Here is a 27905-nt window from a genome sequence, read left to right as displayed (position 1 = left end):
GCTCCACTGCAAACAAAACTCCTTGCTGGGGTCCCCCGCTTGCATGCCTGTAGTGGATCCCCGCAGTGTTGCCCCCCCCCCCAGGCTCCTTAGCACACACACACAGGCAAGTGAGAAGAGCAACATGTTCTTTTATTGATGCAAGTACATCCAGTCACACCACAACTGACATCCTGCATATGGTACAGCTTTATACTCAGAGATCAGCTCCAAATACCAAAACATCAAATGAAGGGCGTATCAAATTGGGGCAATGAAATAGCAATGTAGACACTTTCTCAAGAAGGGACTAGAACCGGTGACCCCTGAAGCACACATGGACTGAAGGCTCTTAACACATGTACAGAAAATGTTCTAACGTTATATTCCAAATATATAATCTCAAGTGTCCAGCCTTTATCTCAAAGACATAAACAAATCAATATGTACTATCAATATACAATCTGTCTGTACTAGCTAGAAGGTCTGAAAAGTGCAAACACACTGTGACAGGACAGTGTAACTACTTGGCTCCCAAGGCTGGGGGTGGCCACCTAGCCCACCTCCCCATGGCCTAGCTGGCCATCCCCAGGCTGTTCACAGAAGCTCCGGCAATGGAACAAACCATTCCATACTGGGCTTCTTAACAGGCAGCTCCCACCCAAGCGAAGCAAATCGGTGTAGATCTCTCCAGCTGCCCGAGGGACAGAGCCACCCCACCCATGGACAGCAAGACCCAGGGCTCACGCCAGGAAATCAGACATGAAAGATGAACCACGCTCCCCTGTCAGGATCAGAAATACCCCGCTCCGTGTTGGACAGTTTGATCTGGAAGTGCTCCAGCGTGGGGGCTGCCTGGCTAGTTGTCTGAGCTTCAGATTACCCCTGGGGGGCTCCTACCAAAGGGAGGGGAAGCTGTCTGTCTGCCGCACACCCATTTTTCTTTTTTGTGCACCAGCTTCAGAAGCCGCCTTCCTTCACTGCAGCGCCACGGCTCAGGTGCAGCCAGAAGACTGACGATGCCCCTGTGCCCTCCCTATATTGTCTCAGATTCTTCTCTCTTCTAAAACACAACTGAAGAACAATTTGCCAAACATATTCTCACAGAAAATATGCTGTCCGGCATCCCCTTACCCCTCCCAACCCCGTAAATCCCTGATAAAGGAAACTGAAAATGTAAACTTTGGAAAGCCCGTATGTAAAGGTTCCCTTCCAGAAGTGTGCACACGAGACCTCTTGGCCACTCCAGCCCTTCCTGTGGGAACCTGGTGGCCCAGGCTGCTGAGGGTGGGCTCCTTGCGGCACAGGGCAGAGCTGGCTGCAGCTCCAACAATGGAACAGGAAGACTGGACCCCCAGTACCCTCTAAGGCACTAACCCCAACATCAGAGACACTGGCTGGAGAGGCGTCCGAGCAGGCAGGGCTCACATTGGTTTTGGTTGGGTTATTTTAAATTTTTTTCATAGGATGTTAATCATCAAAAGTAGAAAATAAAAATCTACATTTCATTAGAATAAGATGTTACCATGGTTACCATCTCCCATGATACTCTTTCCCGCCCCTCCCCAAAACAGGGCCCTGCCCTGTTTAAAATAAATAACAACAACAAAAAAAAACTTCGTAAGTGCCAAAGGCTGATGCATGGAATAATTACCATTTTCTTTTTCATAAAAGTTATATACAAAACGGACCCCAACCAGTGAGGTCTCCTCCTCTCTCATCCCATATCTGTCACCATTTGAACTCGGTTCACTTGTTATGGTTCATCCGGCATCTGCACGCTGCATCCTCAGGCTCTGTTAAGGAGGGTGGTCCTGCAGATGGACAGAAGGGGCTGCATCAGGCTCCCTGAGCAGACAGAGGGCAGGGCCACATCTCGTCTTCAGCATCCCACCAAACCGTCCCATGGGAAGGCCAGCTTTGTTCTTGCCACACCTACCCTCTCCCCCCCCCCCAGGCCCGGATGTACCTGGCAAGTCCTACCTGAGCGCCTTCCAGCTGTCCTTCTCCACGTGGTTCTCCGGACCTTCGCTTTCAAAGGAGGCGATGAAGAGAGCTGAGGGATGGAGAGCCCCTGTGAGCCAACATCCCCAGGGGCAGGCTATAAAGAGGTGACCTTCCAGGGTCACAGTGAGGCCCAGGACAAGAGGGCTGGGAACTCTACCTGGGCCCTGACTGCCTCCTAGGGCCACCATAGGAGATCAAGGGGCCTGCTTGGGCATGAGAACAATTGCTGCGCACCTGGGGAGATGGGTTTGCTGCGCACCTGGGAAGACGGGTCTGCTGTCAAAGAGATACCCTTACCTTCCTCGCTGTAGATGGGTGCTGTGAGCAGGTAACTCTGAATCTTCTTGTCCTTCTCAAAGGGACACTCTACCTGTGTCCATGTCATGAACTCATGGATCTGTCTGGAAATTTCCCAAAATTTCTGAAAAAACAAAACCACCAACAGGATGTTCTATATGTCACCTGGATAAACATAAAGTCAGCTCGCAGAGCCAGAGAAATGGCTCCCATATCTGCCTACTGCTCTTGCTATTAGTCCCAGCAGGAGGAAGATGCCAGTGCCAGTGCCGGCCTGGCTGACACCAGGGCAGCTTGTACAGCATCAGAGGTGGCGAAAATCCCTGAGGACACTCTGCCTTGCCCCCTGCAGAAGCCATCAGGCTGCAGCAGAGCCTATGCCTCTCCTGCATGGGGATCCAGAAGGCTCCCTCTGTGACTCCAACCTGAGGAAGGCCCGGCACAGAGGCACCAGCAGGACAAGCACCTTTCTCTTTACCGTGGCAATGGTAAATGCACGGGACCCAACAACCCCTTACTGAATGCACCTTACACTTCCCCAGGTTCTGCTCCCCACCTTGGCCAGGCACCCTCAGCCCACCAAGCTGGTCTCTCACTTTCTCTGGAATTTTGCTCAAGTCCCTTCTTACCTAAATCCCTCTTCACCCCCAAGTCCCTAGGGATGGCTCCTCCTCTACCTCCTTAGCAGAGACAGCACTGGTCCCAGGATCCTGGATAAATACAGGCCCTTGGCAACAAGCTCCATGATCTGCCGTTCCCCCCAGAAAGACAGGAGCTGCACCTCACACCTTAAGGCTGAAGAGCAGCCCTGACCCACCTGGCGCATCCAGCCCTGAAGGACCTTCTAGACCTCGGGCAAGGCCTGGACACCAGCCCCTACTACAGAGCAACTGCCCGGTAGCTGTGGTAGCACAGGAAGGCTCTGCCTGCCCTACCCATGTTGGGACCTCAAGGGGCTGGGCTCACTTTGAAGTTAATATGCCCATTGGGCAGGTGATTGGTGTGGATTTTGTGCAGAAAGTAGATGTCCTTCACAAAGAGGTTGAACACAGGTATGACAATCTTCTCCCGACTGCTGTTGGCTGTCTGGGACCTCTGTGTTGCCCCCTGCAGGGCTGTACGGTAGTTGCAGAAGTTGCTGGAGGGGTCCATATGATGCTGCGGGCACAGGGAAGACAGTGAGTCCCTCACACAGGTGCAGGATGCCCCTCTGGGGAGTCTGAGATGACAAGTGGAGAAGGCATGGTCCCAGGGGCCCAGCCGTCAACATGAGAAGGAAAGGCCACGAGCAGCCCCTGAGCCTGCAGGCCTTGGACACAGGAGGGCCACAGCCCTGCCTGCCCAGCTCCTTCCATGTTCCTTCCCTTAAAGCAGTGTTTCTCAACCTGTGGGTCATGACCCCTTTAGGGGGTCCAATGACCCTTTCATGCGGTCACAGAAGGTTATCAGAAAACAAAGATATTTACAATATAATTCATAACAATAGCAAAACTACAGTTATGAAATAGCAATGGAAATAATGTTATGTTTGGGGTCACCACACCATGAGCTCAGAACTGTATTAAAGGGTCGCGGCACCAGGAAAGCTGAGAACCACTGCTTTAAAGTCTTCCTTTGCTCCAGTACACAAAGGAACACCCCTTAGACCTCACTGCTCCACAAGGCACAAGGACTGGGCTTTCCAAACACAAAGTAGTCTGTGATCAAAGACATCTATGTGGAACTTCAGAAGACTTGTCCGCCAGCCTCCGGGGACCCAGATGGCCCAGGGTCAGGAGATGCTGACTACTCAGTGGCCAGTGTCACCTGGTTCAAGCTCTTATGATCACACCTCAGGGCTCACTTTAGGTGTTGATTCCACCAAAGCACCAAGGCCAAAGGGATGCTCAAGCGCCCACCACTAACACCGATAGTCCCATGTGTGTGAGTGCCAGGAAGGATGCCACCCTCTGCTGCTGAGGACCCTCTGGACAACCCGAGATGAGGGAGGGGACAGACGCCAGTACCTCCAAGACGTCAAACTTGGCCGTCTTGACTTTGGACCATGTCTTCTTCAGCCGTGCCACTGGACTGAGGTTCATGCCAGCTGAAGGGACAATGAGCAGAGGTCAGGGCATGGAGAGGCAGGTGGCACAAGCAAGCCCGCCTGGACCTGGATACTCACATATGATGGCCATCATGGAGTTGAAGTTCCCGATGTTGAAGCATTCTCGGGCTACATCAATGAAGAACTCCAGCATGCGGGTCCGGTGTTTCTTCTTTACTACCTGGAAACAGAGTCTGCCTCGGCATGGAGCCACCAAGGGACCACTGGGCAAAAGTGCAGGGAGGGCATCGGACTTAGCTGCCGGAGACCTGAGGTCGCATCTTCAGGGAACTAGATCTACATCCTAACACTGCTTCATCCTCGTCCACAAAAGGAATGAAGCCATCTCCCTCAAAGGCCAAGGACCACGGAACTCACTATAATTGGCTTAGTAGTTCTGGGTTCAGGAAGAGCACTCCAGGGATGGGGTCAGTAAAAACAAAAGTCGTGCGAAAGAATCATTATTGTGTGTGATTCTGCTGGCAGGGGCAGGCTGAGTCCTGGAAGTGGCCACCATGTGCATTTACTTGAGGCTGTGAGGGTAGGAGCCAGTCAGCCTTGCCGAGATGGTGAGAGAGGCCATCTTACCCAGACCTGCTATGGTAGGAACTTACCCGGCACACCTCGGTAGCCACCAGCATGCTCAAGCAGTTGAACCAGTTGTCATAGGCCTCTAGACTGTAGGTCTTAGTCATGTCTCCTCGGCACTAGAGGGACAAAGCATGTCACAGGGAGCCCTGGGGACCTTGCTTGGACAAGCCAGTCACTGTGGCTGGCCAGGTCCCAGGACCAACGTGTGATGTGGACCATGCCTGCCTGCTCCTTAGCTGTTGGACAGGCTAACCCATCAGTCCAAGGACACACCGCTCTGTAGAGTCATCACTAACTCCCATGATAAATTGCGGGAAGACCACAGCCACACCTACTGGGGGGCATGGCCCAGTACACCAAAGTTCAAACCACACACTAAGTAGGACCTGCACCCAACCTGTGGGGCGAGGGAAGGGCGCAAGTGCCAGGCTCAGCTAGGCCAACTCGCAGCCGTGGCTGCCAGAGCGTGCCCGCTCACCCTGTGGTTGTCCAAGGAGTCCATGTGGCTGATGATCTGCATGAGGTCCTCGGGGCGGATGCTATTGACCCTCTCCTGCAGCAGGAGACAAGGAGGAGAGGCTCAGAGCTTCCAGGGAGCAGGACAAAGATTGCGGGAGCACAAAGAGCCCATCCAGGGCAGAAACTAGCTCTTCCCAGGCTGCTCCTGTATCCTGGGGCCACCAAGGGCCCGTGTTACCGTCCCCCCTTCCACTCACACAAGGAGGCCACACTCTTACAGACCCAACACCAGATACGGAAATACCCATTGCTCTAGTGGAGACACAACTAGCCTGTGGCAGTAGTGGCGAGAGCGGGCATGCTCGCTTCCCTAGCGCAGCCCAGGCGGAGCAGCAGGGAGGTATCCTTGCAGCACGCAGTGGCGAAGCAATGCCAAGTGTGGCCCAGCCCGGCCCTGTACCGTACAGAGCATGCAACGGTACTCACCAGTTCGATGTGAGTCAGCTGCTGGGCCAGCACCAGGGGGTCACCGCACACACCCAGGATGTCCTTCTGGGCGGCCGGTGGCTTGGCCTTAAGGATAGGCCCTTTGTCCACCACCGGTGACCGGAGCTTCTCTCGAAGCTCCTGGAGCTGGCTTCGGGCAGCCAGGGACAGCAGCAAACTTTGTATCATTTGGGCAATGGCTTTCTTCACTGTGCCGTTCTCCTGTGGGGTCAGGGTGGGGTCGGGGTGGGGTCAGGGTGGGGTCAGGGCTTCATCAAGGTGCTGGAGTGGATTGGCAACATGGCCACCACCACCACCACCACCACAGAGAACCATCTCCCTTCTAGGGCTGTGTCTGGCCTTCAGTTCCCACCCTCCTATCAAAACCTGCAGATACATTAGGGCCCTGGATGGCAACGTGGGCCACAGAGCAGCTCCCTGGACTCAGGGATTTGGTGGGCCATCCTGCTAGGGGAGGGGCAGAAGGCAACTTTCCCAGAGGTTGTCAGCACAGCTGTTGCTCCCTGCTTCCCATAGCAGGAGGAACCCAGAAGGCAGCAGGAAGGGTTTTGTCCCTAGCTGTGGTGTCCTAGACTCCCTAACCTCTCAGGAGTCTCTCCCCAGGCTTCCCTACCCAGCAAACAGGAGCTATCAAGCATGGGGTTCTCCATCTTAAGGAGAGGCCATACAGCTCCTCAGCTCTGTTTCTACCAAGGCCAAGACACGTCTGGGAGCCAGGAAGAGCAGACAGGTTCCTAGAGCTACCCAGAGACCCCACCCAGGCACGAGGATGCTGAGACCAGGATGGAGGCAGTAACTGCTGTGGTAATGCTGGTCCACCCAGCCCATGGCTGGCCTGCTAAGCTGTTGTCTGTGGGTTCCACCCTCTTACAGGTCACAGGGAAAGGGACCGCATATGCGGATATTCCTGCTGAAACTGCTCCCGCCACCAAAAATACCCAAGAAGCCTGGCAAAGGACCAAGGGGGGACCTCACCTCATCGCACTGAGTGACCCGGTGTGCAATGGCCTTCAGTTCAGCCATGGCCTTTTCATCCTGGAAGTCGTAAGGGAAGGCCTCTGTCCACTCCTTCAACAGCTGCACAATCTTGGTAGAGAAGGACTTCAGCTTGGCCTGGACAGTGGGGGAATGTGTAAAACTCCCAAGTCAGAGGGAACATAAGAAGGCAATGGTACACACTACCTTCTGCCTTAGGGCCATGTCCCTCCCCAGGCCCTGTGCTGGGCCCCCAGGCTGCCCCGTACCCTGACTACTTTCTCTATTCGCTAGGAGACGAAGGGCCACCGTCCCCTCTGTGGCTTACCTTCTCAGGCCCAGCCTCCAGCTGCTGCCTCTGCTCCAGGCAGATCTGTCCTACTCGGGCCAGAAGATCGTGAGGGGGCATGAAGACGCGAGAACTCAGGAGAAACGTGAAGATGTATGTCCTCTGAAGGAAGGAGGGGGTGAATGACGGTCAGTCTGCTGCCACAGGGGCGCCCAGCTGGACCTGGCCTGCCTTCTCCCAGGCCATCACCCTGGGCCTTTGCTTATATGGTTTCCTTTATCTTACACGACCCTGTTTCTTCTACTGTTATGTCTGCACACCTAGGAGACACCATTCTGCTGGAATTCTTCCACCATGATAGGGGTCCCACCCCATCATGGGGGTCCTCCGGGCCTGGTCCAAGCCAGACTGAAAGGCTTAGGTGACACAGCCCGGGGCCAATGGTTCTCTCTCGCGCCTTGTGTCTCTCGTGGGTCAGTTGCTACAGGATCTTCACAGGCTCCTGCCTGTGGGCAGATGGTACTGCAGGTTGGGATCCTCTGTGGGACTCGACCCCACTTGGACTTCGGTCTACCCTGTTTGGCTGCTGTAGATCTCTAGGCCCCAACTCCACACCAATAGGACAGGAATTTACCTGCTTTAGCCTGAGGCCAGCTGGGCTAAGTCAGTAGGAAGTGCACACAGACAGAAGCAGGCCATGTTCATGCCATAGGAGCAAGCAAGGCTCCTAGGGGGAGCTCCCTGGGACACTGGGTATTCCTCTGACCCTGTAAACCTGCTGTGACCTGTCCCGGGCTGTACAGCATGAGTTCCCAGGACCCTAACCAACAGGTGAGACCCTCAGGGTCCACCTGACAAGTAGATGACTCAAACATGTAAGGAAAAGCTCCTAGCCATCTCCAAGGAGTGGAAATCTGGTGTGTGTTCATGGCATGCATGTGCTTAGCATGTACTCTGGGAGGGAAGATCAGGAACTCTGGAGAACAGTGGGACTCCCCTCTCTACTTCCTGACTGGCTACCCACTTCCTGGGAACCTGGGAGGGGTGGCATCCCAGGGCAGTGTCCTGAGAACTGGCTGACAGCATGCTGAGATCCTCTGTGATGGCCCATATGGGAATCTTTCCTTGCTTTGGCACAAGACCATGGCTCCGTATCATAGTCAGTGTTGAGGGACTATGGCCCTGCCCTGGTTTCTCCAGGACCTAGGGTTGTTCCTCTCGGCTCTGTCCCAGTCTCTCGGCAGCCATTTCTGTGTCACCAACACCATCGTCAGCCCTAACTAGTCTCCGACAGGGCTTACAAGACAGATGGAGGACTGGGAAGGTTTGTCGTCACAGAGCCCAGGGAGAACAGGGATGGCCTTGCAGGTGGAGAAGCCAAGATGGCCCAAGCACTGCACTTCAGAGGCAGCTAGAGGGACTGGAGCTGTGGCTCAGCAGTCAGGAGCACCGGCTACTCTTCCAGAGGGTTCAATTCCCAGCACCAACCTGGAAGTTTGTGACTATCTCTAACTCCAGTACCAGGAGTTACACACATAAACACAGGTAAAATATCCATACACATAAAAATTTAAAAAAAAAGATAGCTGGGCATGGAGGCACACGCCTTTAATCCCAGTACTTGAGAGGCAGAGGCAGGTGGATCTCTGTGAGTCTGAGGCCAGCCTGGTCTACAGAGGGAGTTTCAGGACAACCAGATGCACATAATGAGACCCCATCTCAAAAGACCAAAAACAGGAAAAAAAAAAAAAGAGGCAGCAAGAGAGTAGCTGTTCCTCCTACCCTGAATCTGACCACCAGGAGCCTGCATGTCTGCCCTTGGACAGATGGACAGGGGCTGCTCAAATGGACAGGGGATGCTCAGACAGACAGGGGATGCTCAGACAGACAGGGGATGCTCAGACAGACAGGGGATGCTCAGACAGACAGGGGATGCTCGAACGGACAGGGGATGCTCAGATGGACAGGGGCTGCAAGGAATGAACAGGGCCTGCTCAGATGGGACAAGCCTGCAGAGCCACTCTTGCTAAGAGATGTCATCCATCAGAGGAGGAAGGAAAGCCAAACATGGTGAGATACTGTCTCCTCTGTTCCCAGAATGCCCGATGTCACCTCAAAATGGTGAGGAAGACGGTTTTGAAATACTGATGAGCAGGGAAAGGGCTCTGGTGTTCACACGCCTCAGAGAAAGGTGGCTCTTCCCCTGCAGCACTGGTGCTTCGGTTCAAGATGGGCTTCAGGAAGTAGTCTGGGCCACCAGGTGACAGGACCCCCATGCTGGCCTTACCCTTCAAACTCTCTTCCTCCAGGGGCAGGCCCTTTGTATGTCTTTGTTTCCTACACGTCCTCCCTTATTTTCCCCTGCTTGGGGGCAGCAGGGGAGTCACTGCAGCTTCTGCTAGACAACACTTTCACTGCAGAGTAGGTGATGAAGACCCAGGAGGCAGCACTGGCCCTGCTGCTCCGCCCAACTCTACAGCCCCGCCTGGGCCTCCCTCTCCTCCCGGAAGCAGCCTTCCTCGAAGCACTCACATCAGGGTAATAGTCCACTGTTGGGACCAGGTGCTCCATCAGGGCCTCCAAGGATCCAGAAGTGAGGCGTCCATCTTGGAAAATGAGGTCCCTGGAGCCGTTGCTGGCCCCACCTCCTCTCTCCCCCATGCCGGGCTGCACCTGTCTGTTACAGTTGGGCCCAAGGATGCTGGAGAAGACCACAGATGTCTGGGGCATAGCTTCCTAGGGAAGAAGAACAAGGGTGTGAGCTCTGTCCTAGGTGGCCTGCAGCCTACACACATCTGTCTAGTCTGGGTGCACAGAAAGGTGACGAGAAGCCCGAAGGAGAGGCTGCTGGGCAGCTCGGTGGTCCCCCAGGCACTGCAGATCTGATGAGAATTTCTCTAACACCCACTCCGTGCACACCAGATCTTACTCCGGGGACCCTGACTCAGTGTAAGTTCTCTGCCTCCTACTCATGGGCCTCCGAGGACCATATCCAGGAGGAGAATAAACTCTAGGGCAAGTCCAGGGAGTCTGTGGTCAAGACAGCCCGAGTGAGGAAGTGTGAACGATGGATGTGGTTTGGATGAATATGGCGATTAGCTATGCAGCTCCTGAGGATAACCAAGGAGCATCCTTCAGGGCAGCAGACGCCAACTTCCTGAGGCTGATGCATGTGGAGTTTAATGGATCAGTAGGGATAGTGGTCTGAGAACTGGATTAATCAATGCAAGCTGTAGGGCCGGTGTATTGTTTGCTGCTGCTGCTCAGAGTCTGCTCTGAGCAGAGGCACTAATGGATACGACAAGAGAGGCCTTTGGAAGTTGATAGTCTGATTTTGCTGGAACACGCTGAGGGCTTGTCTAGTCAAGTAGCAGCAGAGCGGAGGGGAGCAGAACTGACCTTGGGTACGGTGAAGAACCACTAAGCCTGAGCCTCTTAGCAGCATGACAGAGGGGAGCAGACAGGGTCTGGGGAACATCTGTAACTTGTTTCTTGACATGTGAGATTGGATGCTAAGGCAGGCAGGGCAGCATCCTGGTAGGATTGTTTACTGTGGATGGCCTGCCTTACAAGATCCCTACCTCATAAGCAGCTAAGTCTCTGCTAAGGCAGTGGCAAATCAAAAGCCCCCTGGACTTGGGTCTCCCTGCTGCCCAGAGTAGCCAGCTGAATGAAAATGACCCCAAAGTCTCGTGAGTTTGAATACTTGAACCCCATTTAGGGGAACGGTTTGGGGAGAATTAGGAGGCATGACCTTGTTAGAGGCAGTGTATCACTGGGAGGGGGCTTTGAGGTTTCAAAAGCCCACACCATTCCCAGTGAGCTTTCTTTGCCTTGCCGTTGAGTCTCCAGATGCGAACTCTCAGTTTCTGCCCCAGCACCATGTCTGCCTGCTGCCATGCTCCCCGCTATGATGGTCATGGGCTCACCCTCTGAAACTGTAAGCCCCAAATAAACTTTCTTCTATAAGTTGCCTTGGTCATGGTGTCTTAACATAGCAACAGACAAGTATTAGACACACCAGCAAACTGGGGACCCGGACAGTGCAGGATTTGCCTGGGAGGTGCTTCTGAAGCCTGATCCTGAGGGCATATCCTCACCATGTCCGCTAGAGGGTGCTATCCACAATGCTTGTCTCTCCTCTCATCCCTGGGTTGCAGGTGGACACAGGGCGCTGGCCATCCAGCCACAGTGAAAACCACAGGCAGCACCTGAAGGGTTTGGAGGCGTGGCTCCGCGCCAGCACAGCACCCACCTCACAGGCCCAAATTCCTCCCTTGATCTGGGGTTCAGAAAGCGGTGAGAAAGACCCCGCACTTCCCCTGGCTCTGTGAGCCCAAATACAGGGCTTGGTGCCAGCAGTGTAAATGCATACACGGCAGAGTCACACTTGCCTCAGTTTCTCCACTGTGCAAAACAGATAATAACCATGGCTACTTGACTTCCATTAAGTCATTGACTTTACAGAGAGCTACCACACACACACACACACACACACACACACTCAGACACAATCACATACACACCCCTCCACACCCACATAATCACACACAACTACACTCACACAATCATACACAATCACACACACCCCTACACACACACACACACATACACACACCACTGTACAGCAATGACCTCTCCCAAGAGGCAATAAGAAGTAGGCAGTGAGGCCAGCTTACCTGACAGGAAAACCTAAGGTTTCCTTGGAATTCTTGAAGAAAAAAAAAAAGCATTTTGCCACACACAAGTGCAGGAACTCAAGCAAAGTCCCAGGACAACGGAGTAGGATCCCATACCAGAATGCACCCTTTAAAGTTCAGGCAATCAGTAGCCCCACGGCTGGGGCACCTCACACCTGTTAGGTGCAAATCACTTTCAGGCCCAGCCTGGCTCTGCTGTATCAGACACATGGCGGCAAGTTTGATAGTGTGTCCCAGCGAGTTTGCCAGGGATCCCTGGGTCAAGTCTGTGGTCAAGTCACAAAACTGAGACCAACTGAGGTAGCGTGCAAATAAAGAAACCCCAAGAAATAAGGTGCGGGCGGAGGGCTGCATCTCCAGGAGGCCTGGCTGCCTTCTCCAGCCGACCCATGAGGCCAGGGGAGTCTGCACGTGGGCTTTTGTGTCCTTCTCCAGGCCCAGCATGGTCCTCAGTGGCCATCTGTACAACCTACACTGGTGGGCTCTGATCACCTGCAGCATCCTGCAGGCCTCAGGGTCTCACAGAGGTCTGGGTGAACCCCAAGTTCACACAGTTCTACACGATCAGAAGGTGACTAGCAGGTGGTAGCCGTGGCCAATAGCACCTCCATACCCCACACCACTGGAGCTTTCCTCTACAGAGCAATGGGAACTCTGGACAAGAGGTATTATTGAGGGCAGGGATGAGGGCATAAGCTCTACCTTCCCGCTAACCACAAGGACCCTGTAGAGCCCCCATGGCAAGGCTATGATATTAAGCCTGCTGGGAGAACCAGAGCCGGGCGGGGGCTGCCTGGGTCTCCATATGCTGTGATTCTGCAGTTACAGAGGGGACAGTGAGATCTGCTGCCTTTAAAGAGAGAAGTCTGAGAAGCCGGTAGAATTCCCTGGAGGCAGCCATGGTTCCTAAAAGGCTGAGATACCGCACCTTGGGAATCTGAAGTCTGCAGGAACCGCCTGGAGGGAACACATGGCGAAAGCTAAGACAAAGCTTTGTAAATGACTGGAAGTGGTGGCATCAAGTCATCTCATTCATTCTGTACTGTCCTACCACTCTTTCCTGACAGCTCGCACAGAGGCCAAGTCACGGCCGCAGGTCCCACAGACAAGTGAAGGAGGTCAGAATGCAGAGACAGCTAGCAGTAAATGCAGGAGGAGACAGGCCTGCGCTGGGATCCTCCGCCTCTGGGAGTCTCTGGGCAGAGCAAGCAGACTTCTGAGGTCTGATAGGAAGCCAAAGAGCCCCTTATAGGGTGCCTGCATGACAGGCCATCGATTGATGCCACTTGCAGGCCACATGCGCACCCGTGACACAGTGAGCCCACCCTGCGCGGATTCTCCGGAACATCTAACGGGGTCCTCCGCCGCAGCAAGAGCACCTGGTCTTGTAAAAAGGCAAGATCTTGTTCCAGACCTGAATCTGTCTCTGATCAAGACACAGGGGTGACTCTTGCGTGGGTAAACAGAAGGCCAGGGAATCTACCCCCTGCACACGGCAGCCTCCAGTGCCCTGGGTCAGCTAAGCAAGGGCCCTGCCACTGTGGCGTTCACTAGCACACAGCACACAGGGACTCTTTAAAGCCACCTTGCTCAGTTCTCACACCATCTGGGGGCAAACTTGGCTCAGGCATTTCCTGAGGGTTTCTAGGTACGAAAGAGCATCAGTAAGTTCCCTGCAAGGCTCCTAGCTACACCCAGCCAGAGGGAGTCTAGGATAGACCTGTACTGGGCTGGCTTCTGAGGCCCACCTCCGCCTCTGCCCCTAGCCCAGGTCACACTCCAGTCCCTATGTGCATGGGGAAAGGCTATGCCAAGGCTGGCTTCACCATTCCTCAGCCCTTCTCCTCCGTTCAGCAAGAGAAGAAGCACCTCCTAATTACAGACCTAATCAGCTCAGTAGAGCGAGCGTCTCACAGCCAGACAGAGCAAGTGACTCACTGTCTCGAGGCAGACAGCCCTTGAAAGCTTCTTGATTCCCACGTCAAGCCAGGTTGTGTGAGGGCAGGTCCTGGGATCCAGGCTGCTAATCTACTGGAAGGATCTCTCCTGCCCAGAGGGGAGAGAAACTCTTTCCGTGCCTGCGTTTACTGGGCTCTCTGGAGCCACCACGGAGGAGTTCTCCTAGCCTGAAAGGAACTGAGGTTGAGGGAACAGACTATATCCATGAGACCTTCAGGGTGGAGCGGGCATGAAGGGCTTCCTGGCAGAGGGGAGGCCGAGAAGCCCTTTGCTGCCACCAAAATGGATGAGTTCAAAATGGATGAGTTTCCGGCTGGCCAGGTGGCCAGAGGTGAGACAGTCAAACAGACCATGCCTAGGCTCCCCTGCCACCGTACCTCACCACAGCCCTTCCCTCCCTCGAGGCTCAGCCACGGTTTCCATTGAGCATTCTTTTTCTGATTACGAAGTGGTTCCTGGGCCCTGCTGCCAGACTCAGACTCACTCTTGCTGTCCCTCCCGGGACCAGCACAGATGGCACGCATTTCCTTGGGGTGCTCCCACCTATGACCATCCATGCCTTGTTTCCTAAGTCCTCTCCTGTGACTGCAGGTCCAAGGCCAGCACATGGGAGACAGCTTGGGATGGTGAGTCAAGAATAGTACCTGACTCCACACCTGGGGTAAAGCTTCCAGGCTTCTCTGAGCCAAACGGTGTACTGGTGGTCCCCAAGTCAGGGCATGGCCTCTGACCTTGGGCTGCAGAGCCATCAACACACACCAAAGCACTTGCTGAGTCGTGACACAAGCAGACCCATTCTGGATGCACACAGCAGAGTCTGGGGCTGCAACAGATAGCACCTTCTACACCTTGTGTGCACATTTCAAGGACATAGACCAGGAAGACAATTCCAGCCCCTCACTCTAGCTAGTCAAACACTCACAGCTCTGCCGAAGACACCATGTGGTATGCAAACACACTCCCCTCTCTACACACTCTGTCTGCTCTTCCCCTGGGACCACACAACAAAGTGCTCACACACAGACTTTCACTCCAGTTTCAATCCCCGGGGACCCGGGACCCAGAGGAGAGCAGTCATTGTTTCGCTTCTGTGCCCCTCCAACATCCAGAACATGCTCGCGGTGACAGCTCCAAAGTGTCAGGAGGGAGGGGTGAGGAGCCCCACACTTAGCCAAGAGCCAGCTCCCCTCCAGCTGATAGGAGCAGTCATTCCATCTTCGTAAGCCCCAGGACCACAACTGCAGACTGCACCATGGACCCCTGACTGTAGGAAACGTAGTAAGGGGTGCGTGGAGGATGGCTTCACGCTCAGAACAAACATATAGAGATGGGAGCCAGGCGGGCTGCAGAACAGAAAATGATAATGGCCCCGGATGCAGAGATGCCTCCAGCAGGCACGTGTTGGAGTTCGGCCCCAGCACAGCACAACAGCGACAGCAGATAACATAGACAGCCGGCTCTGGCCGCTGCGATGTCCTGGCTGCACCAGGTAGCATGAACAGCTGGCTCTGGCCGCTGTGGTGTCCTGGCCGCCTTTCCTGTCGCTCTGATAAAACGACAGACGAATGCAACTGAAGTGAGAAAGGGTTTGACTCACAGAGGGCGCGCACAGACCCTCACGGCAGAGAAGGCATGGCAGCAGGAGCCTGAAGCAACAGGTCACGTGACATGCACAGCAGAGAGGCCGTGCTTGGAGAATACTGCCCTCCACTTAGGAGCTCTAGGTGGGCTAGGAGACTCTGCCCCCATGCGGGAGTCCTGGGACTGAGAGAGCTGCTGCAGTGGAGAGGTCATGCAGATGAGTGGTGTTGCCCTGTGGCACTCTGCATGCCGTGCAGCATCTTCATGTCCGCTCCTGCGCCCAGGCCCGGACCATTGCTCTGTCCTTTCCCACTCCTATATGCTTTTCCTGCTTCCTGAACTGAGGGTGCCCAGGTGGAGTGAGGAAGCTAGGGTGTGGCTTGGTCTCCCAGGGGTCTCATTAAAGACTCAGCCCCTTGCTGCCAACCATCAGCCTAGTGGGACCCAGGTACGGGACAGATGCTGATGCGGAGCAGGGTCAAGTCCCTGCACTACCCATAAGCAAGCTGATTGCGTCTCCTGTCCTGGAGCCTGCACCCCAACCTGCGACTGGACCCATGCTTTGGGCATATTCTCAGGAAACACATCTTCATCCTGTCAACCTCTAATGTGATGCCGCAAGGAAGGGAGGAGGGAAGGGCAGAGCAAGGCTCCAGATGATCAGCTGGAGCAGGAGCCTTATCCCTCAGGAGCCCAAGGGCGACAGTGCAGGCTATTTCAATGGCCAGATCTGGACCCTCAGATGTCTGCTCCGAGCACCAGTTCTCTCTGGTGGGCTCCTACCCAGAGAAGAGGCCGGGGTCAGCAGCATTTGTCTCCCCAGTACACCTGACCCAAAGTGACTAGACAGTGGGACTCTCCATCCCAGAGACTCTAAGGGGAGAACTTTGGACGGTAGCCCCAGAGGGCCAACTGGCTATCAGGCTGACCTTAGACACAGTCAGTGACCCTTCCCATCAGAGAACAAGACAATAGCCCTAGGAGGGGACGGTCTCTTGCACAGCTGGGAAGCAAGAGTCAGACCTTCCCTTTACAATCCTGAAGGAAAGAACTGTCTGGAGCAGGATCGCCAAGTACAGAATTCCAGGACCCTTCCCAGATGCTAGAGTCCGTGGTTCTAGAAAGTTCTAAGAAATGTAAAAGTAGCTTTCAACTAACCCTGTTAAGCTTTGAACGTCTGCTATTAGAAATGAAAGGGAGCCATGAGCTAGGCATCAAAGTAACTTGACTCACGTAAGTGCGAGAATACAGAACGCTGCTTTCTCGGATGAAGACACCAGGTCCTGGTCCCCACTGCATCCAATTGCTCAGGTTGGCAGTGAAGTGCAGGTGAGCCCAGGCCTGCCTCCCCCACAGTCCTCCAACATCCCCTCTAAGTGTCCTAGCAGGAACAAGCTCCCCTCAACAGCGTGAAGGCCAGGACGAAGGCTGACCCTCTGCCCAGATGGACAAGTGGACAAAGGTATAATCCCACAGCACTCTGCACATGGTTTTAGGGGCTGGGGGTGGTTCCCAAAGGGTTGTCCGTGGGCCCTGAACAAAGAGACCAGGACTTCCAAGAAACCAGGACAAAAATGGCCCCGAGGGTACATTTTGCATAAGTACCCAGGGTTCTGTCAGAAGGTGTAGGGGAGGCACCAGCCGGCTCCCTGTCTCTGCCAGTTTGGGGACGGGGTCTGCTTTCTGAGCAGAACCAGGCTTCTATTTTTTAACCTACTCAACAAAAACGGAGACTATTTTTAGCTCAGCAAGCTGCAGGACATCACAATTAGCAACTGACAATTACACATCCTGCCTGTCTCTCCTCTGCCGGCTGGGCAGGGGTGCTCCAGGATGGTGCTGGGCCCAGCCCTGTGCTCCTACCCTCAAGGGCACAAAGCCAAAAGGGCAGATTCAGAGACCACAGTCAGAGCTATGCTGACTGCATAGTCTAAGGTAGGGGGGGACATGAGCCCAGCTCTGCCCGTGACCCCACAAGATGGTTCCTAATTGCTCTTCCCAGAAATCATTTGCACTGAGCTGGGGCAGGGAGTGAGGTGCCAGAGCCTTTCCTCCTTGCTCACTAATGAGATGCTTGTTTGGGTGCTCACCGCATACAAAGCCAGCTTCCTGGTGCCAGCACAAACCTTTCTGTAAGACTTTGGTGGGCCAGAGAATTTGCATCAGAGGCTTTGGATCGCTGTCACATCTCCCAGAAGGTTGCCGTCAGGTTGCTGGCAGGGCCACCACTCTCTAGAATACAGTGGCTCTAAATTATAACTAGGAAACTGAGCCGGGTGCTGGGAATGCAGGAGTAGAAGAAGGCTTGCTGTGTCAGGTGAGACAAGGGGCGCAGCTCACCTCCCCTGCAGGCTCTGCCACTCAGCCTTGAAGGGAGGGGCTCAAGAGTCAGTCATCTCCTGGTTGGGAAATTCCTGGGCACTCACTAAGGACAGCAAGCCCCCAAAATGTACACACCCTTCCCCACCTTCTACCTATCTTTCAGGTTGGTTTCTTCCTGCCAAGAGGAGGCATAAATTAGCCTCACACTGCGGGGCTCTGTCTCAAAAAAAAAAAAAAAAAAAAAAAAAAAAAAAAAAAAAAAAAAAAAAAAAGCCAGAGCCTCACACCTCCTCTCCAGCCAGAGTTCCCTCAGGCCAGTGCAGAGAAGGGATCTCCTCATCACTTCACTGGCCCCTCTTTGTCATCTGCCATTCCCTGACTGGGTTCACAGACCAGAAGATTTAGGAAAAGGAGGCACTGGCCACAGATAGGTTGCTCCATCACAGGTTGAGGTACCACTTGCACTGAGAGGCCGTGGGAATCTGACTGGCAATGGGAGCCCCATGTGTGCAAGGAAGGACTTGGGGAATCTGCTGAGGGAAAGCAAGGCATCCATGGAGGGCACAGGCTACCCCTGCTAGCCTGTGCTAACAACTTTCTCCTCAGTTCCCCTGCCCTCTGATATGCAGGTCCACATTTCTCACTGGCTGAAGTTTCCATCACCACTTGGGGCGGCTGACACTTGGGAGCCTAGCCCAAGTCCTGAGAGAAGAACACAAGACTCCGTCTCCCGGGGTTATACAAGCTACAGGTAAGACACGGCTGCCTGAGAGTCTTCACCTCAGGCTCTACCCAGCCCAACAGACTCCCTGCCTCAGTTTCCCCTGGAGACTGTCTTCCCTCTTCAAGCTCCAGTCCCAGGTCAGGGTCCATAACCTTGAGCCAAAATGCCTCCCTTAAGCTCCCTTGTTTCCTGATTGATTTCTTCCTTGACTGTTTATGCCTGTGTGTGTCTTGCCTGCATGTATGCTTCTGCACCACCTGTGCGCTCACGGAGGTCAGAAGAAGAACCTGGAGCCCCTGGAACTGGAGCTATAGGCAGCTGTGAACCATCATGCGGGTGCTGAGAACCGAGCCAGGATCCTCTGCAAGCGTCATTGGGAGTCCTTAACCGCTGAGCGGAACCCTCTTCCCAGTCCCTCCCTTGGGCTCATATTGATCCTATCTGCTGAAGTCACACACAGCAGACAGGCAAGGTCTAGCTAAAAGTACAGTCTTGGCCTGAGCTGGTTAGGAGAGAGCAAACACGTCATTCTGCCCGGAGACAGCACTGCCCCCGTGACATGTGAGAGCGGAGTGACGCTGTGGGGCTAGGGTAGCACCTGGCTGCTTTGACCTGAGCAGGATACAGACATGGCCGCTGCACTACACAGACTCAGAGCTGGCACTCACCTCTCCCAGCCACACCCCTGGGCCCCTCTTAAAACCCTGCTTGTAAGGCAGTCAGTTGGTCTATGGGGCAGATGGAGAACACAGAGGGTGCCTCCAATTCCTGACAGGTGGATCCCTTGATCTTTTACGTACTGTGTCCCGAGCATGGAGGCTCAGAGTGGCTGTGGCCTACAGTGAGCTCTTGGCTCCTGTTCGTATGAGGGACGGGAAATATATACTTCCTTCTCTGCTCATAGGCCCCTCGGGCTGTCACCGCCTCGCTCTGACCCCTTACGAGCTCCATAACAAGGAAGTTTTGGAGAGAGCAAAGGTGGCCCTCAGTCCAGTGACTGGGTTGTGGGGTTCCCAAGTCCAGTGAACATGAGAGAACCAGACAGCAACGGACAGAGTTTCCATGTAAGCCAAGCTTCAAGAAGTCGCATTCATAATGCCATAAAGAAAAGTGGCACTGGGGCTGGCGAGAGGGCTCAGCGGGTAAAGGCACTGTGTCAAGCCCAAAGACCTGACTTTGATCCCCGGGACCCACACAGAGGTAACGGAGAACCGGCTCTTGCTGGTGTCTGACCTCCGCGTGTGTGCCATGACACGTTTGCCTCACGCATGAACACAGAAATGAAGAAGGGCCACATTTGCGTTCATGCGCTCTTAGAACAGGCCAGGGCCTGGCGTAGGGTAGCAGGCTTGGCTTCCACAAGGAGGCGGCTGCCATGGGAACCAGAGTGCCAGCCGCAGCACCTCCTCTGGTGCCTTCTCCACAAAGGCAGGGCCTGAGCACAACACTGATAATTAAAGCTTTGTTACGGGCACGCGGTCCGTTTTCCCTTCTGAAATCCTCTCTATTACCGTATTTACTATGAATTAAACGAGAGGAATCTTGCCATCTCCACACTCCTAGCCACAGATTCTGCTATGTCGGAGACTTCGCCTCCCTTTCCACTCCCCCGCTTGCTCTCTTTGTCTATCGGCTTCTGCTGGTGGCTGCTCGGGGGACAGAATGGCATTGTCGGCAAATAACTACCCTATTATTGAGGTTTGAGAGGCGTGGGGTGGGAGCAGGTGGGATTTCAGAGAATCCCTGGCTTTTCCCAGCAGGCCCAGTGTGGCAAGCCTGCCTCCCACTGACTCAGGGCTTGAGCGGTCACAGCTCTCGGCCTGTGACCTCATCCCCTCTTCAGCTGAATCTGCGGGACTTGACTGCCTCCCTTGCATGCAGTTTGGCTTCCAGGTCTTGGACTTCTAGAGCCAAACTGGCCACAGACCCAGACAGCAGGCAAACAGGGTATCTTAACTGGGTGTTTGCTCTCTAGGAGTTTTCCCAGGGGGCTATGGAAGAGGGGGGACAAAATGATGAGGAAAGACATCCTTATGGGGTTCTCTTTCTTAAACATCCCCTGAAGAATGTCGGAATAGCGTGCCCTGCAGCTGGCCAGAGCCTAGTGTGGTGTCCAGGACTCTTGCCCGGATCCAACAGGAGAATGCCCGTGCACACTACAAACAGCTTAGCCCAGGCCACAGCCCTGCACAGGGATCATGGCATGGCGGGGGGGGGGGGGAATAAAAGAAGGATGGATGGTGGGATGGGTAGCGCAGGTGCTTCTGGGAGCTGTCAGTCACCCTCTATGGTGGCCTGTGAAGGCTGGATATAGAAAAGGAACAGGGGGTCCTTTAAACTCTAAACGACACATAATTAGACCGAGGAAAGATTTTTTTTCCTTTGTGTTTAAAAACAAATCATTTCACTCCCTTGCATTTTCATCTTGGCAGATGTCCAGAGACACATCCCTGAGACCCATATGGCTTGGGAACAGGGAGCGTTCTGTGTGTCCGTGAGTGGGATGGTTGCTGGAGAAGCACCCACCTCTCTGCGGAGCCTTGTCCCGTGGCTGCAGACTCTGAGACATGTCCAGAACACATGACCTAATCGCCTCGTCCAGTCTGGCTCTAGAAGCCCAAGACCTGGAAGCCAAACTGCGTGCAAAGGAGGCAGCACTCCTGTGTGTCCAGGCCCTGAGGGCTCGTCTGGGGCCAAGGGCACAGCCACCTCTGTCCTTCCCTGGGGCAGCTTATGACACTGCATCCTATTTTCCAGGAAAAAGCACAAATGTCCAAAGGGATAAGCCATCAACCCAGAACTTACAGCTCATAGGGTGTCTAAGACCTGTGAGTGTGACCGCCATCATCAGACACCCCTCACCTGGCCAGCAGGAAGGAATTCATGGGATGTGGGGCAGCCTGAGGTGGAAGCCAAATGAGTGGTCAGATCCCGGGAGGCCATAGCAGGTTGGGCAGCCCTCACAGAAAGTCTAAATAAAACATAGTTACGGCAAAGGAAACCGAGGGAAGGTGAAGAAATAGATTTAATTGAAGGGAGTAGAACTTCTTAAATCCAAGAGCTAACTCTTTGGAATACAACCAAAGAGGTAAATTTTGCAATGGGCACGTTGGTCCACACCTATAATTCCAACACTTAAGGGTGAGCTGAAGCAGGAGGGTCATGAGTTCCGGGTCAGCCTGGGCCACCCAGAGAGACTCAAGTCACAAAAACAACAAACAAACTTTCCTGGGACAGGGGAGGAAATTCAGCTCAGTGGCCAGTACTTGCCTAACATATCCAAGCCTCTGGACAGGGAGAGAGAGGCTGTCTACACCCTGAAAATGCTAATGAATCAAAGGAAAGGAATATGGAGGGAGCGAAAGAAGGGAGAAGGCACTTCCTACAAACTCCACCTGGCAACTGTACATGACCCAAAAGCCTTTGAACCTTTCTAGAAAATACGAATAAACAAAAGAGACTAGCATTGTTTAGAATTTGGACAGACCAATAGCCACAGTACACATTAGTACGTCGACAGTCAGCTGAACCTCAGGAGGAAACAAAGCCAGGTCCTGGCTGGGAGTTCCTAAAATGAATTATTTCAGGCCTTTGAAGAGAAGATGTATGATAGTTAAATTACTCGGAGCCAGACATGGTGGCGCACGCCTTTAAACCCAGCACTCTAGAGGCAGAGGCAGACAGATCTCTGTGAGTTCAAGGCCAGCCTGGTCTACATGCTAAGTCTAGAACATCCAGAACTAAATAGATAGATCTTTTGGGGGAAGGAAGGAAGGGAGGGAGGGAAGAAGGAATGACCGGAGGAAGGAAGAAAGAGGGACAGAGGGAGGGAGGGAGGGAGGGAGGGAGGGAGGGAGGGAGGGAGGGAAGAGGAAGAAGAAGAAGGAAGGAAGGAAAGGAGGCTAAATAAGAAATTAACTACTTCAGCTACACAATCACACAAAAAGGTGTGTGTTCATCCTATGAAGGTAACATAAGCCAAGTCCTCCAGATGTGACTAACATCTGTAGAATGGTAGTGTGGAGCGCCTATAAACATGGTGGAAAATACACCAAGAAACAACGCAAATCGATAAAATGAACTCAGTAACATCTTAAAAGACAGTAGAGTCTGACCCGGCGGAATTTATTCCAGGAATGTAGGTCAACACCTTAATTCGCTCAGGAGGAAAGACAGTCGATGGCTCTGCTAGCTATAGGAAAGCCATGATGAAACTGAACATCTGTTCTCAGGGAGGCCACCGCCAATGAGTGCAGGAATGGGGGGTGACAGCAGCTGTATATATACTACAGGGCCAATGGCAGACTTAGGGAAATACCATAGTCCTCAGTACGGAGAAGGCAGATCAAGAATAACTCACTGCCACAAGGAAATGTTGTTTCGTGGCTTTTGAGAAACACAATAAAAATTAGATGGTACACTAGAAATGGAGAAGCGGTTCTTTCTTATGAATACATACTATTCATTTCCTTGCTTTAGGAAGCCAAGTTAAGAATTTATTCAAAACAAAGTCCAGCGGTGGTGGTGCACACCTCTAATTCCAGCACTTGGGAGGCAGAGGCAGCTGGATCTGAGTTTGAGGCCAGCCTGGTGTACAGTACCAGTTCCAGGACAGCCAGAGCTCCATATAGAAACCCTGTCTTAAAAAAACAAAAACAAAATAAAAATGTAACAAGTTTGGTGATCAGTTATCTAGTATATATTCATTAAAAATAAAGGGTGTGCCCACCCAGTTCCCCTGAGTGCAGGCTTCCCCCCCACAGTAGGACAGGTTCGGGGTGCCCTCCTAGCAGCAGGGAGACGGTGGTATGTACGGCAGGACTCTGTGCTGCAGTTTGCGTGTAACCATGTTCGTATATGCATCTGTGTTTATCCCTGTGTGCACCTGTGTCTGTATATGTGTCTCTGTGGTTGTATGTCTCTCTGTATCTGTCTGCATACCACTAGTGTATCTCTCTGCATATCTGTGAATATGTATGTGTCCATGTGTCCTTGTCTGAGTCTGCATGTCTATCCCTGTGTCCCTGTCTGTATCCGTGTGCATCTCTTTGTATATCTGTGGATGTGTGTATTTCACATATCCTTATCTGTGAGTCTGTGTATCTCCACGTCTGTGTATCTCTGTGTGTTTGTTCATATATCTCCGTGTCTGTATATTCCCATTTGTATATTTCTGTGTCTTTGTGTGTATTTCTCTGTTTATCTATGTATTATATATGTATGTGTATCTTCCTCTTTGCCTGTGTATCCCTATGTATTACGTGTCTATAGATGTCTGTCTGTTATCTGTCTGCATACTTCTGTGTGTCTCTCCTTATGTATCTTTGCCTGTGTATTTGTGTCTCTCTCTCTCTGCATAACTATGTGTGTATATCTGTGTCTCTCTGTGTCTGTGTATCTGTGCCTGTGTATCTCTATCTGTGTATATGTCTTTGTGTGTCTCCCTTTGTGTGTCTGTGTGTCTATGTATCTGTGTGTGTGCGCATCACTGTGTGTGTCTGTGTGTGTGCGCATCACTATGTTTGTGTGTCTGTGTGTCTATGTATCTGTGTGTGTGCACATCACTGTGTTTGTGTGTCTGTGTGTATCTCTATGTGCACCCATGCATCTGTGTATCTCTGCTCATGTGTGTGTTGTGTATCTTGTGTGTCTGTGTGTAATCACTATATCTGTGTGTCTGTGTACACATGAGTGTGTGCGTCTCTTTAACTGTGTGCATCTTCCCCCAGACCTTCCAGTTTCTGTAGGCTCCACAGACATGGCTCAGAGACCCACTGTCTCCAGCAGGCCTGCACTGTTAACCAATTCATCTACCCCCGGGCACAGGGACAGAGAGAGAGAGAGAGAGAGAGAGAGAGAGAGAGAGAGAGAGAGAGAGAGAGAGAGAGACCTAGCCCACCTGGCTGGGTTTTGGTCTTCTCTGAGTGAGGATGGCTCATCCTCTGGCATATAGTGGGCAGCCAGGGAGGGCGCAGGGCTCCTCTGCTGCCAAGGCTGCCGGTGCAGTTTGTCTTGATTTCATTAGTCAGTGACTGTCCTTGCAGAGGGAAGCTGAGAGGGCTCCACGAGACCCCTGACAGGCAGCCCCACTCCCTGGAGCTTCACAACCGGAGAGCTCCTCTGACTCACTCTCAGGCTCCATGCAGGCAGGAGCAGTATTCCAAGCAGTTATACTCACATTTGGGAAATGCCGGGTTCTGGCCCAGCTAGAAGGCATGCTGTATCGGGCGGGGGGCAGGGCTCTTTTCCGAAGCCCATTAACCAAGAGCCAAGAGGCCACCGGGCCAAGAGCCTCCAGAAGCCCCAACTTCTGTCCTTTCCTGAGCCCTACATTTCCATGCTTTCCCCATCACCCCAGGGTCACTTGGAGTTTTCTAGGGTCCTTAAACATGCCTGGCTCTGGTTCCCTTGATTGGGACCTCAGACAGGTCTCAGGGTGCAGACAGCCCTGATACAGCAGAAGAACCCTGGAATAGGAGCCAGCTCTGACTCTTGATGTTCTGGATAACCTTAGGCAAGTGTGGGTCCTCCGGGCCTCAGTTTCTCTGAAGACAAAAGCGGGGTACAGGACTAGACCATTTCTAGTCCTTGTGTTGTTTCTTCCCCCACTCAGCCAACAAGTATCAGTTGCTTCTAAATCTATGCTGCCGGTGACCGAATGGGACAGACTTCAGCGTCCCATTTCAGAAGCAGACTTTATACCCTAAGCCACAAAATCTCCTCAGAACAAGGGTCAATGCTAGGTGACAGGGAGGCACAGGGGTCAGGAGCAAACCACAGGGCTTGAACAGGGGTCAGGCGCAAGAGGCTTGAACAGGGTCACAGTGACTTGGGTCAGCAGAATAGGGGCAGGAAGCACAGCTGAAGGGCACCGGGATGGAGCAAGCCCTTCAGGCTTCCTTAAACTCTAGACTGCACACCCTCCAGGACTGCAGAGTTTACGGTCTCCCCTGAGGCTAACGATCCCTATACCCCAGCCTGGCCCCTAATGCCATGGTCCTATCAGCTGCTAGTCCTCTCCGTTGTAGCATCAAAACATTGAATCACCCCTCTCTTACCTTATGCTGTCTCTGTTACGAGAGTCTAAGCTCCCTGATTTATTTCCCGGGCGGTCCTGTCACAGCCAGCTCCATCCTTAGCCCCCATGAAGCATCCAACGATGCCCTAATGGCCCCAGACATAGGTATCCCTCCACGACTTTGGGGCCATACCCTAGCGTCATACTGGTCTGTGGTGCTCCCAAAAGCCTAACCTCACACACAAGTGGCTTCCTCACCCAGGCCTGCCCTGCCTTTCTTGGGTGTCCCCTTCCCTTCCACTTAGCTCTTTCTTGCTCTTCTCCAGGGGGATCCTTACAGACACAGAACATTTCCGTGGCCTCCCCTGGCCACCCTGCCAAAGGCACAAACACCACCCCACACTGGTAGTCAGCTCTCTGGGCACAAGTATCCCTGGGTAAACAGGCTGTCATCACCTGGCGAGACTGGGTGGGGCCATGTAACCCCCTAGTAGTTAGGAGAATTATGTGTGTCACTGAGCTAGAGCACTCAGATGCAAACGCAAGGCCCTGTCTGCTGGCTGTCATAGGACCTTATCAGCCTGTTTCCTTAGCAAGGAGTGCGGGGCAGAGCAGAAGCCACCCAGGGTGGATGCCAGCAGAGGAGCCAACACCTGTGCTGTGAGCCACTGACGCTGGGCCTTGTTCTGCCCCTGCGAAATAACCAGAGCCTTCCCTCCTGGTGCTCTCCTGCCGTGTGCTGGTTCTCCGTGTTCACCTTTGGTCCTTATAGTCATGTAACATATCCTGCATTTTATTTACAGCGGTGGTTCTCAACCTTCCTGATGCTGCGACCCTTTAATGCAGTTCCTCACAGTGTGCTGACCCCAACCATACTTCATAACTGTGATGTTGGTACTGTTATGAATCGTAATGTAAATATCTGATATGCAGGATTTCTGATCTGCGACCCCTGTGAAAGGGTCATTCGCCCCCTAAGCAATCGTGACCCACAGGTTGAGAACCACAGACTTACTGAACCCCAGAGGCATCCCATGAGGATAAGGACTGTGGCCTGCTTAGTTCCTTGAAAACCAAAGTGCCAGCACACAGCAGGTGCTTAATAAATGCGCGTTAGATGTCTGTCATAGTTCACCCATTAGTGCTGGCTCCCGAGCTCCTCTCCCACTGATCTGCACCCGGCCAGGTCCGCTCCAGGTTAAGGAGCCCTGGGGCATACAACACACTGCCCCTGAATCCGACTGCTCATGGCTCCAAAGAGGCTTCTGCGAAACAGTCGTGAAGGTGTAACAGCGGCTCAGGCTCAGAGCTAATTTTAGGGTAATTATCTTGCCTTCCCGACTTTGGACACCCTTCTCTTTAAACACATGGCATTTGAGAAGGCACAGGCACAGCCTTGCCCCCACACCTGCCTCTTAACGGCTCTCATTTAAACCTCTCATCTATAAACACGTCCTCTCTCCCGCCCACACATCGCACATACAAGCACACACCTCCCACACGACCAACCACTCCATCATCCACCGTCCCCTCTCCAAAAGCTTATGGAGTAAACAATGGTTCTGAGCCCAAGGATGGGGAAAATTCCAGGGTCGCCACTGCTCTTTACAAGTTTGTCGCGTCCCGGCAGCCTTCGCTTTCTCCTGACCCTCATCGGCCCCAACTTCTCAGGTTTTCAGGTGGCGCTTTGCACCCGGAGTCTCTGGAGTCAGCAGAGGCTAGGGGGGCAGCAGCTGCACCCTGGGCGAGGCCCAAGTGGTGGGGGTTGGGGCAGGTGTCCTGGTAGGGACAGGAGAATTGCCTGACTGTCCTGGGTCAGCCCCCTCCTGATCTGCTCCCGGTTTCCCAAGCTGGGGAGCGCAGAAACCTTAGCTTTGCGATCCTGCTGCGGTCAAGACACTGCCCTGGTGCACGCCTGGCCCGCTGTCCCACACTGCCACAGCCCTACCTGGGGCTCCAGAAACATCCTGGCTGCTGCTCCTGCTACCGACCCGCTTGCAGTGCAGAAGCCGACTCCCCTCGCGGGCTGAGCCAGCGCCGCCCCTGCCCAGGGACTTCCCTCCCGTGGGTCCAGCCACCTCCCTGCCGGGGCGGGGCTGACAAACTGCGCTGGGACACGACCAGCAAGGGACAAGGGCAAGGCGCGGTGAAGTATGCCCACTGGCAGGAAGCACAGAGCTGGGTTTGGGAGTGGCGTTAGGGTCATAAGGGTTGAGGCTCTGTGTTGGGTGGGTACTGCTGGTGAAGTCCAGGGAGGGCCCCAGTCTCCTCCCGTTGGCCTTTCCCACTTCTCCTCCCCGGAAACTGGACAATACTGAGCTACAGCAGGTGCCTTTCCTCACAGGCACTCATTCCACACAGCTCTGGTCTTGAATTCTCTGTCCTTCTATCTGCGCCAGCAAACACCAGGG

General features: G+C 53.5%; 1 protein-coding gene across 1 annotated transcript; it reads right to left on the bottom strand.

Annotated features, from left to right (window-relative positions):
- Nucleotides 1-1619: 1619 nt before the first annotated feature.
- Rasgef1a (RasGEF domain family member 1A) lies at nt 1620-27549 on the bottom strand. The gene is made up of 13 exons (XM_050148463.1): nt 27443-27549; nt 9723-9926; nt 7230-7352; nt 6902-7039; nt 5906-6127; nt 5439-5513; nt 4984-5076; nt 4448-4550; nt 4290-4369; nt 3250-3441; nt 2284-2407; nt 1963-2035; nt 1620-1793 (listed from the first exon to the last, which is right to left on the bottom strand). Exons 1-13 carry the CDS (start codon nt 27458-27460, stop codon nt 1769-1771), a joined length of 1470 nt encoding a protein of 489 aa, XP_050004420.1. The 5' UTR covers nt 27461-27549; the 3' UTR covers nt 1620-1768.
- Between the last annotated feature and the right edge of the window lie 356 nt (nt 27550-27905).

Source organism: Alexandromys fortis, unplaced genomic scaffold, assembly GCF_014885135.2.
Source record: "Alexandromys fortis isolate MF-2015 unplaced genomic scaffold, M_Fortis_MF-2015_v1.1 scaffold_59, whole genome shotgun sequence".
Classification (NCBI taxonomy): domain Eukaryota; kingdom Metazoa; phylum Chordata; class Mammalia; order Rodentia; family Cricetidae; genus Alexandromys; species Alexandromys fortis.
Note: the sequence above shows the minus strand (reverse complement) of the source record. Positions and strands in the feature narration are given on the sequence as shown.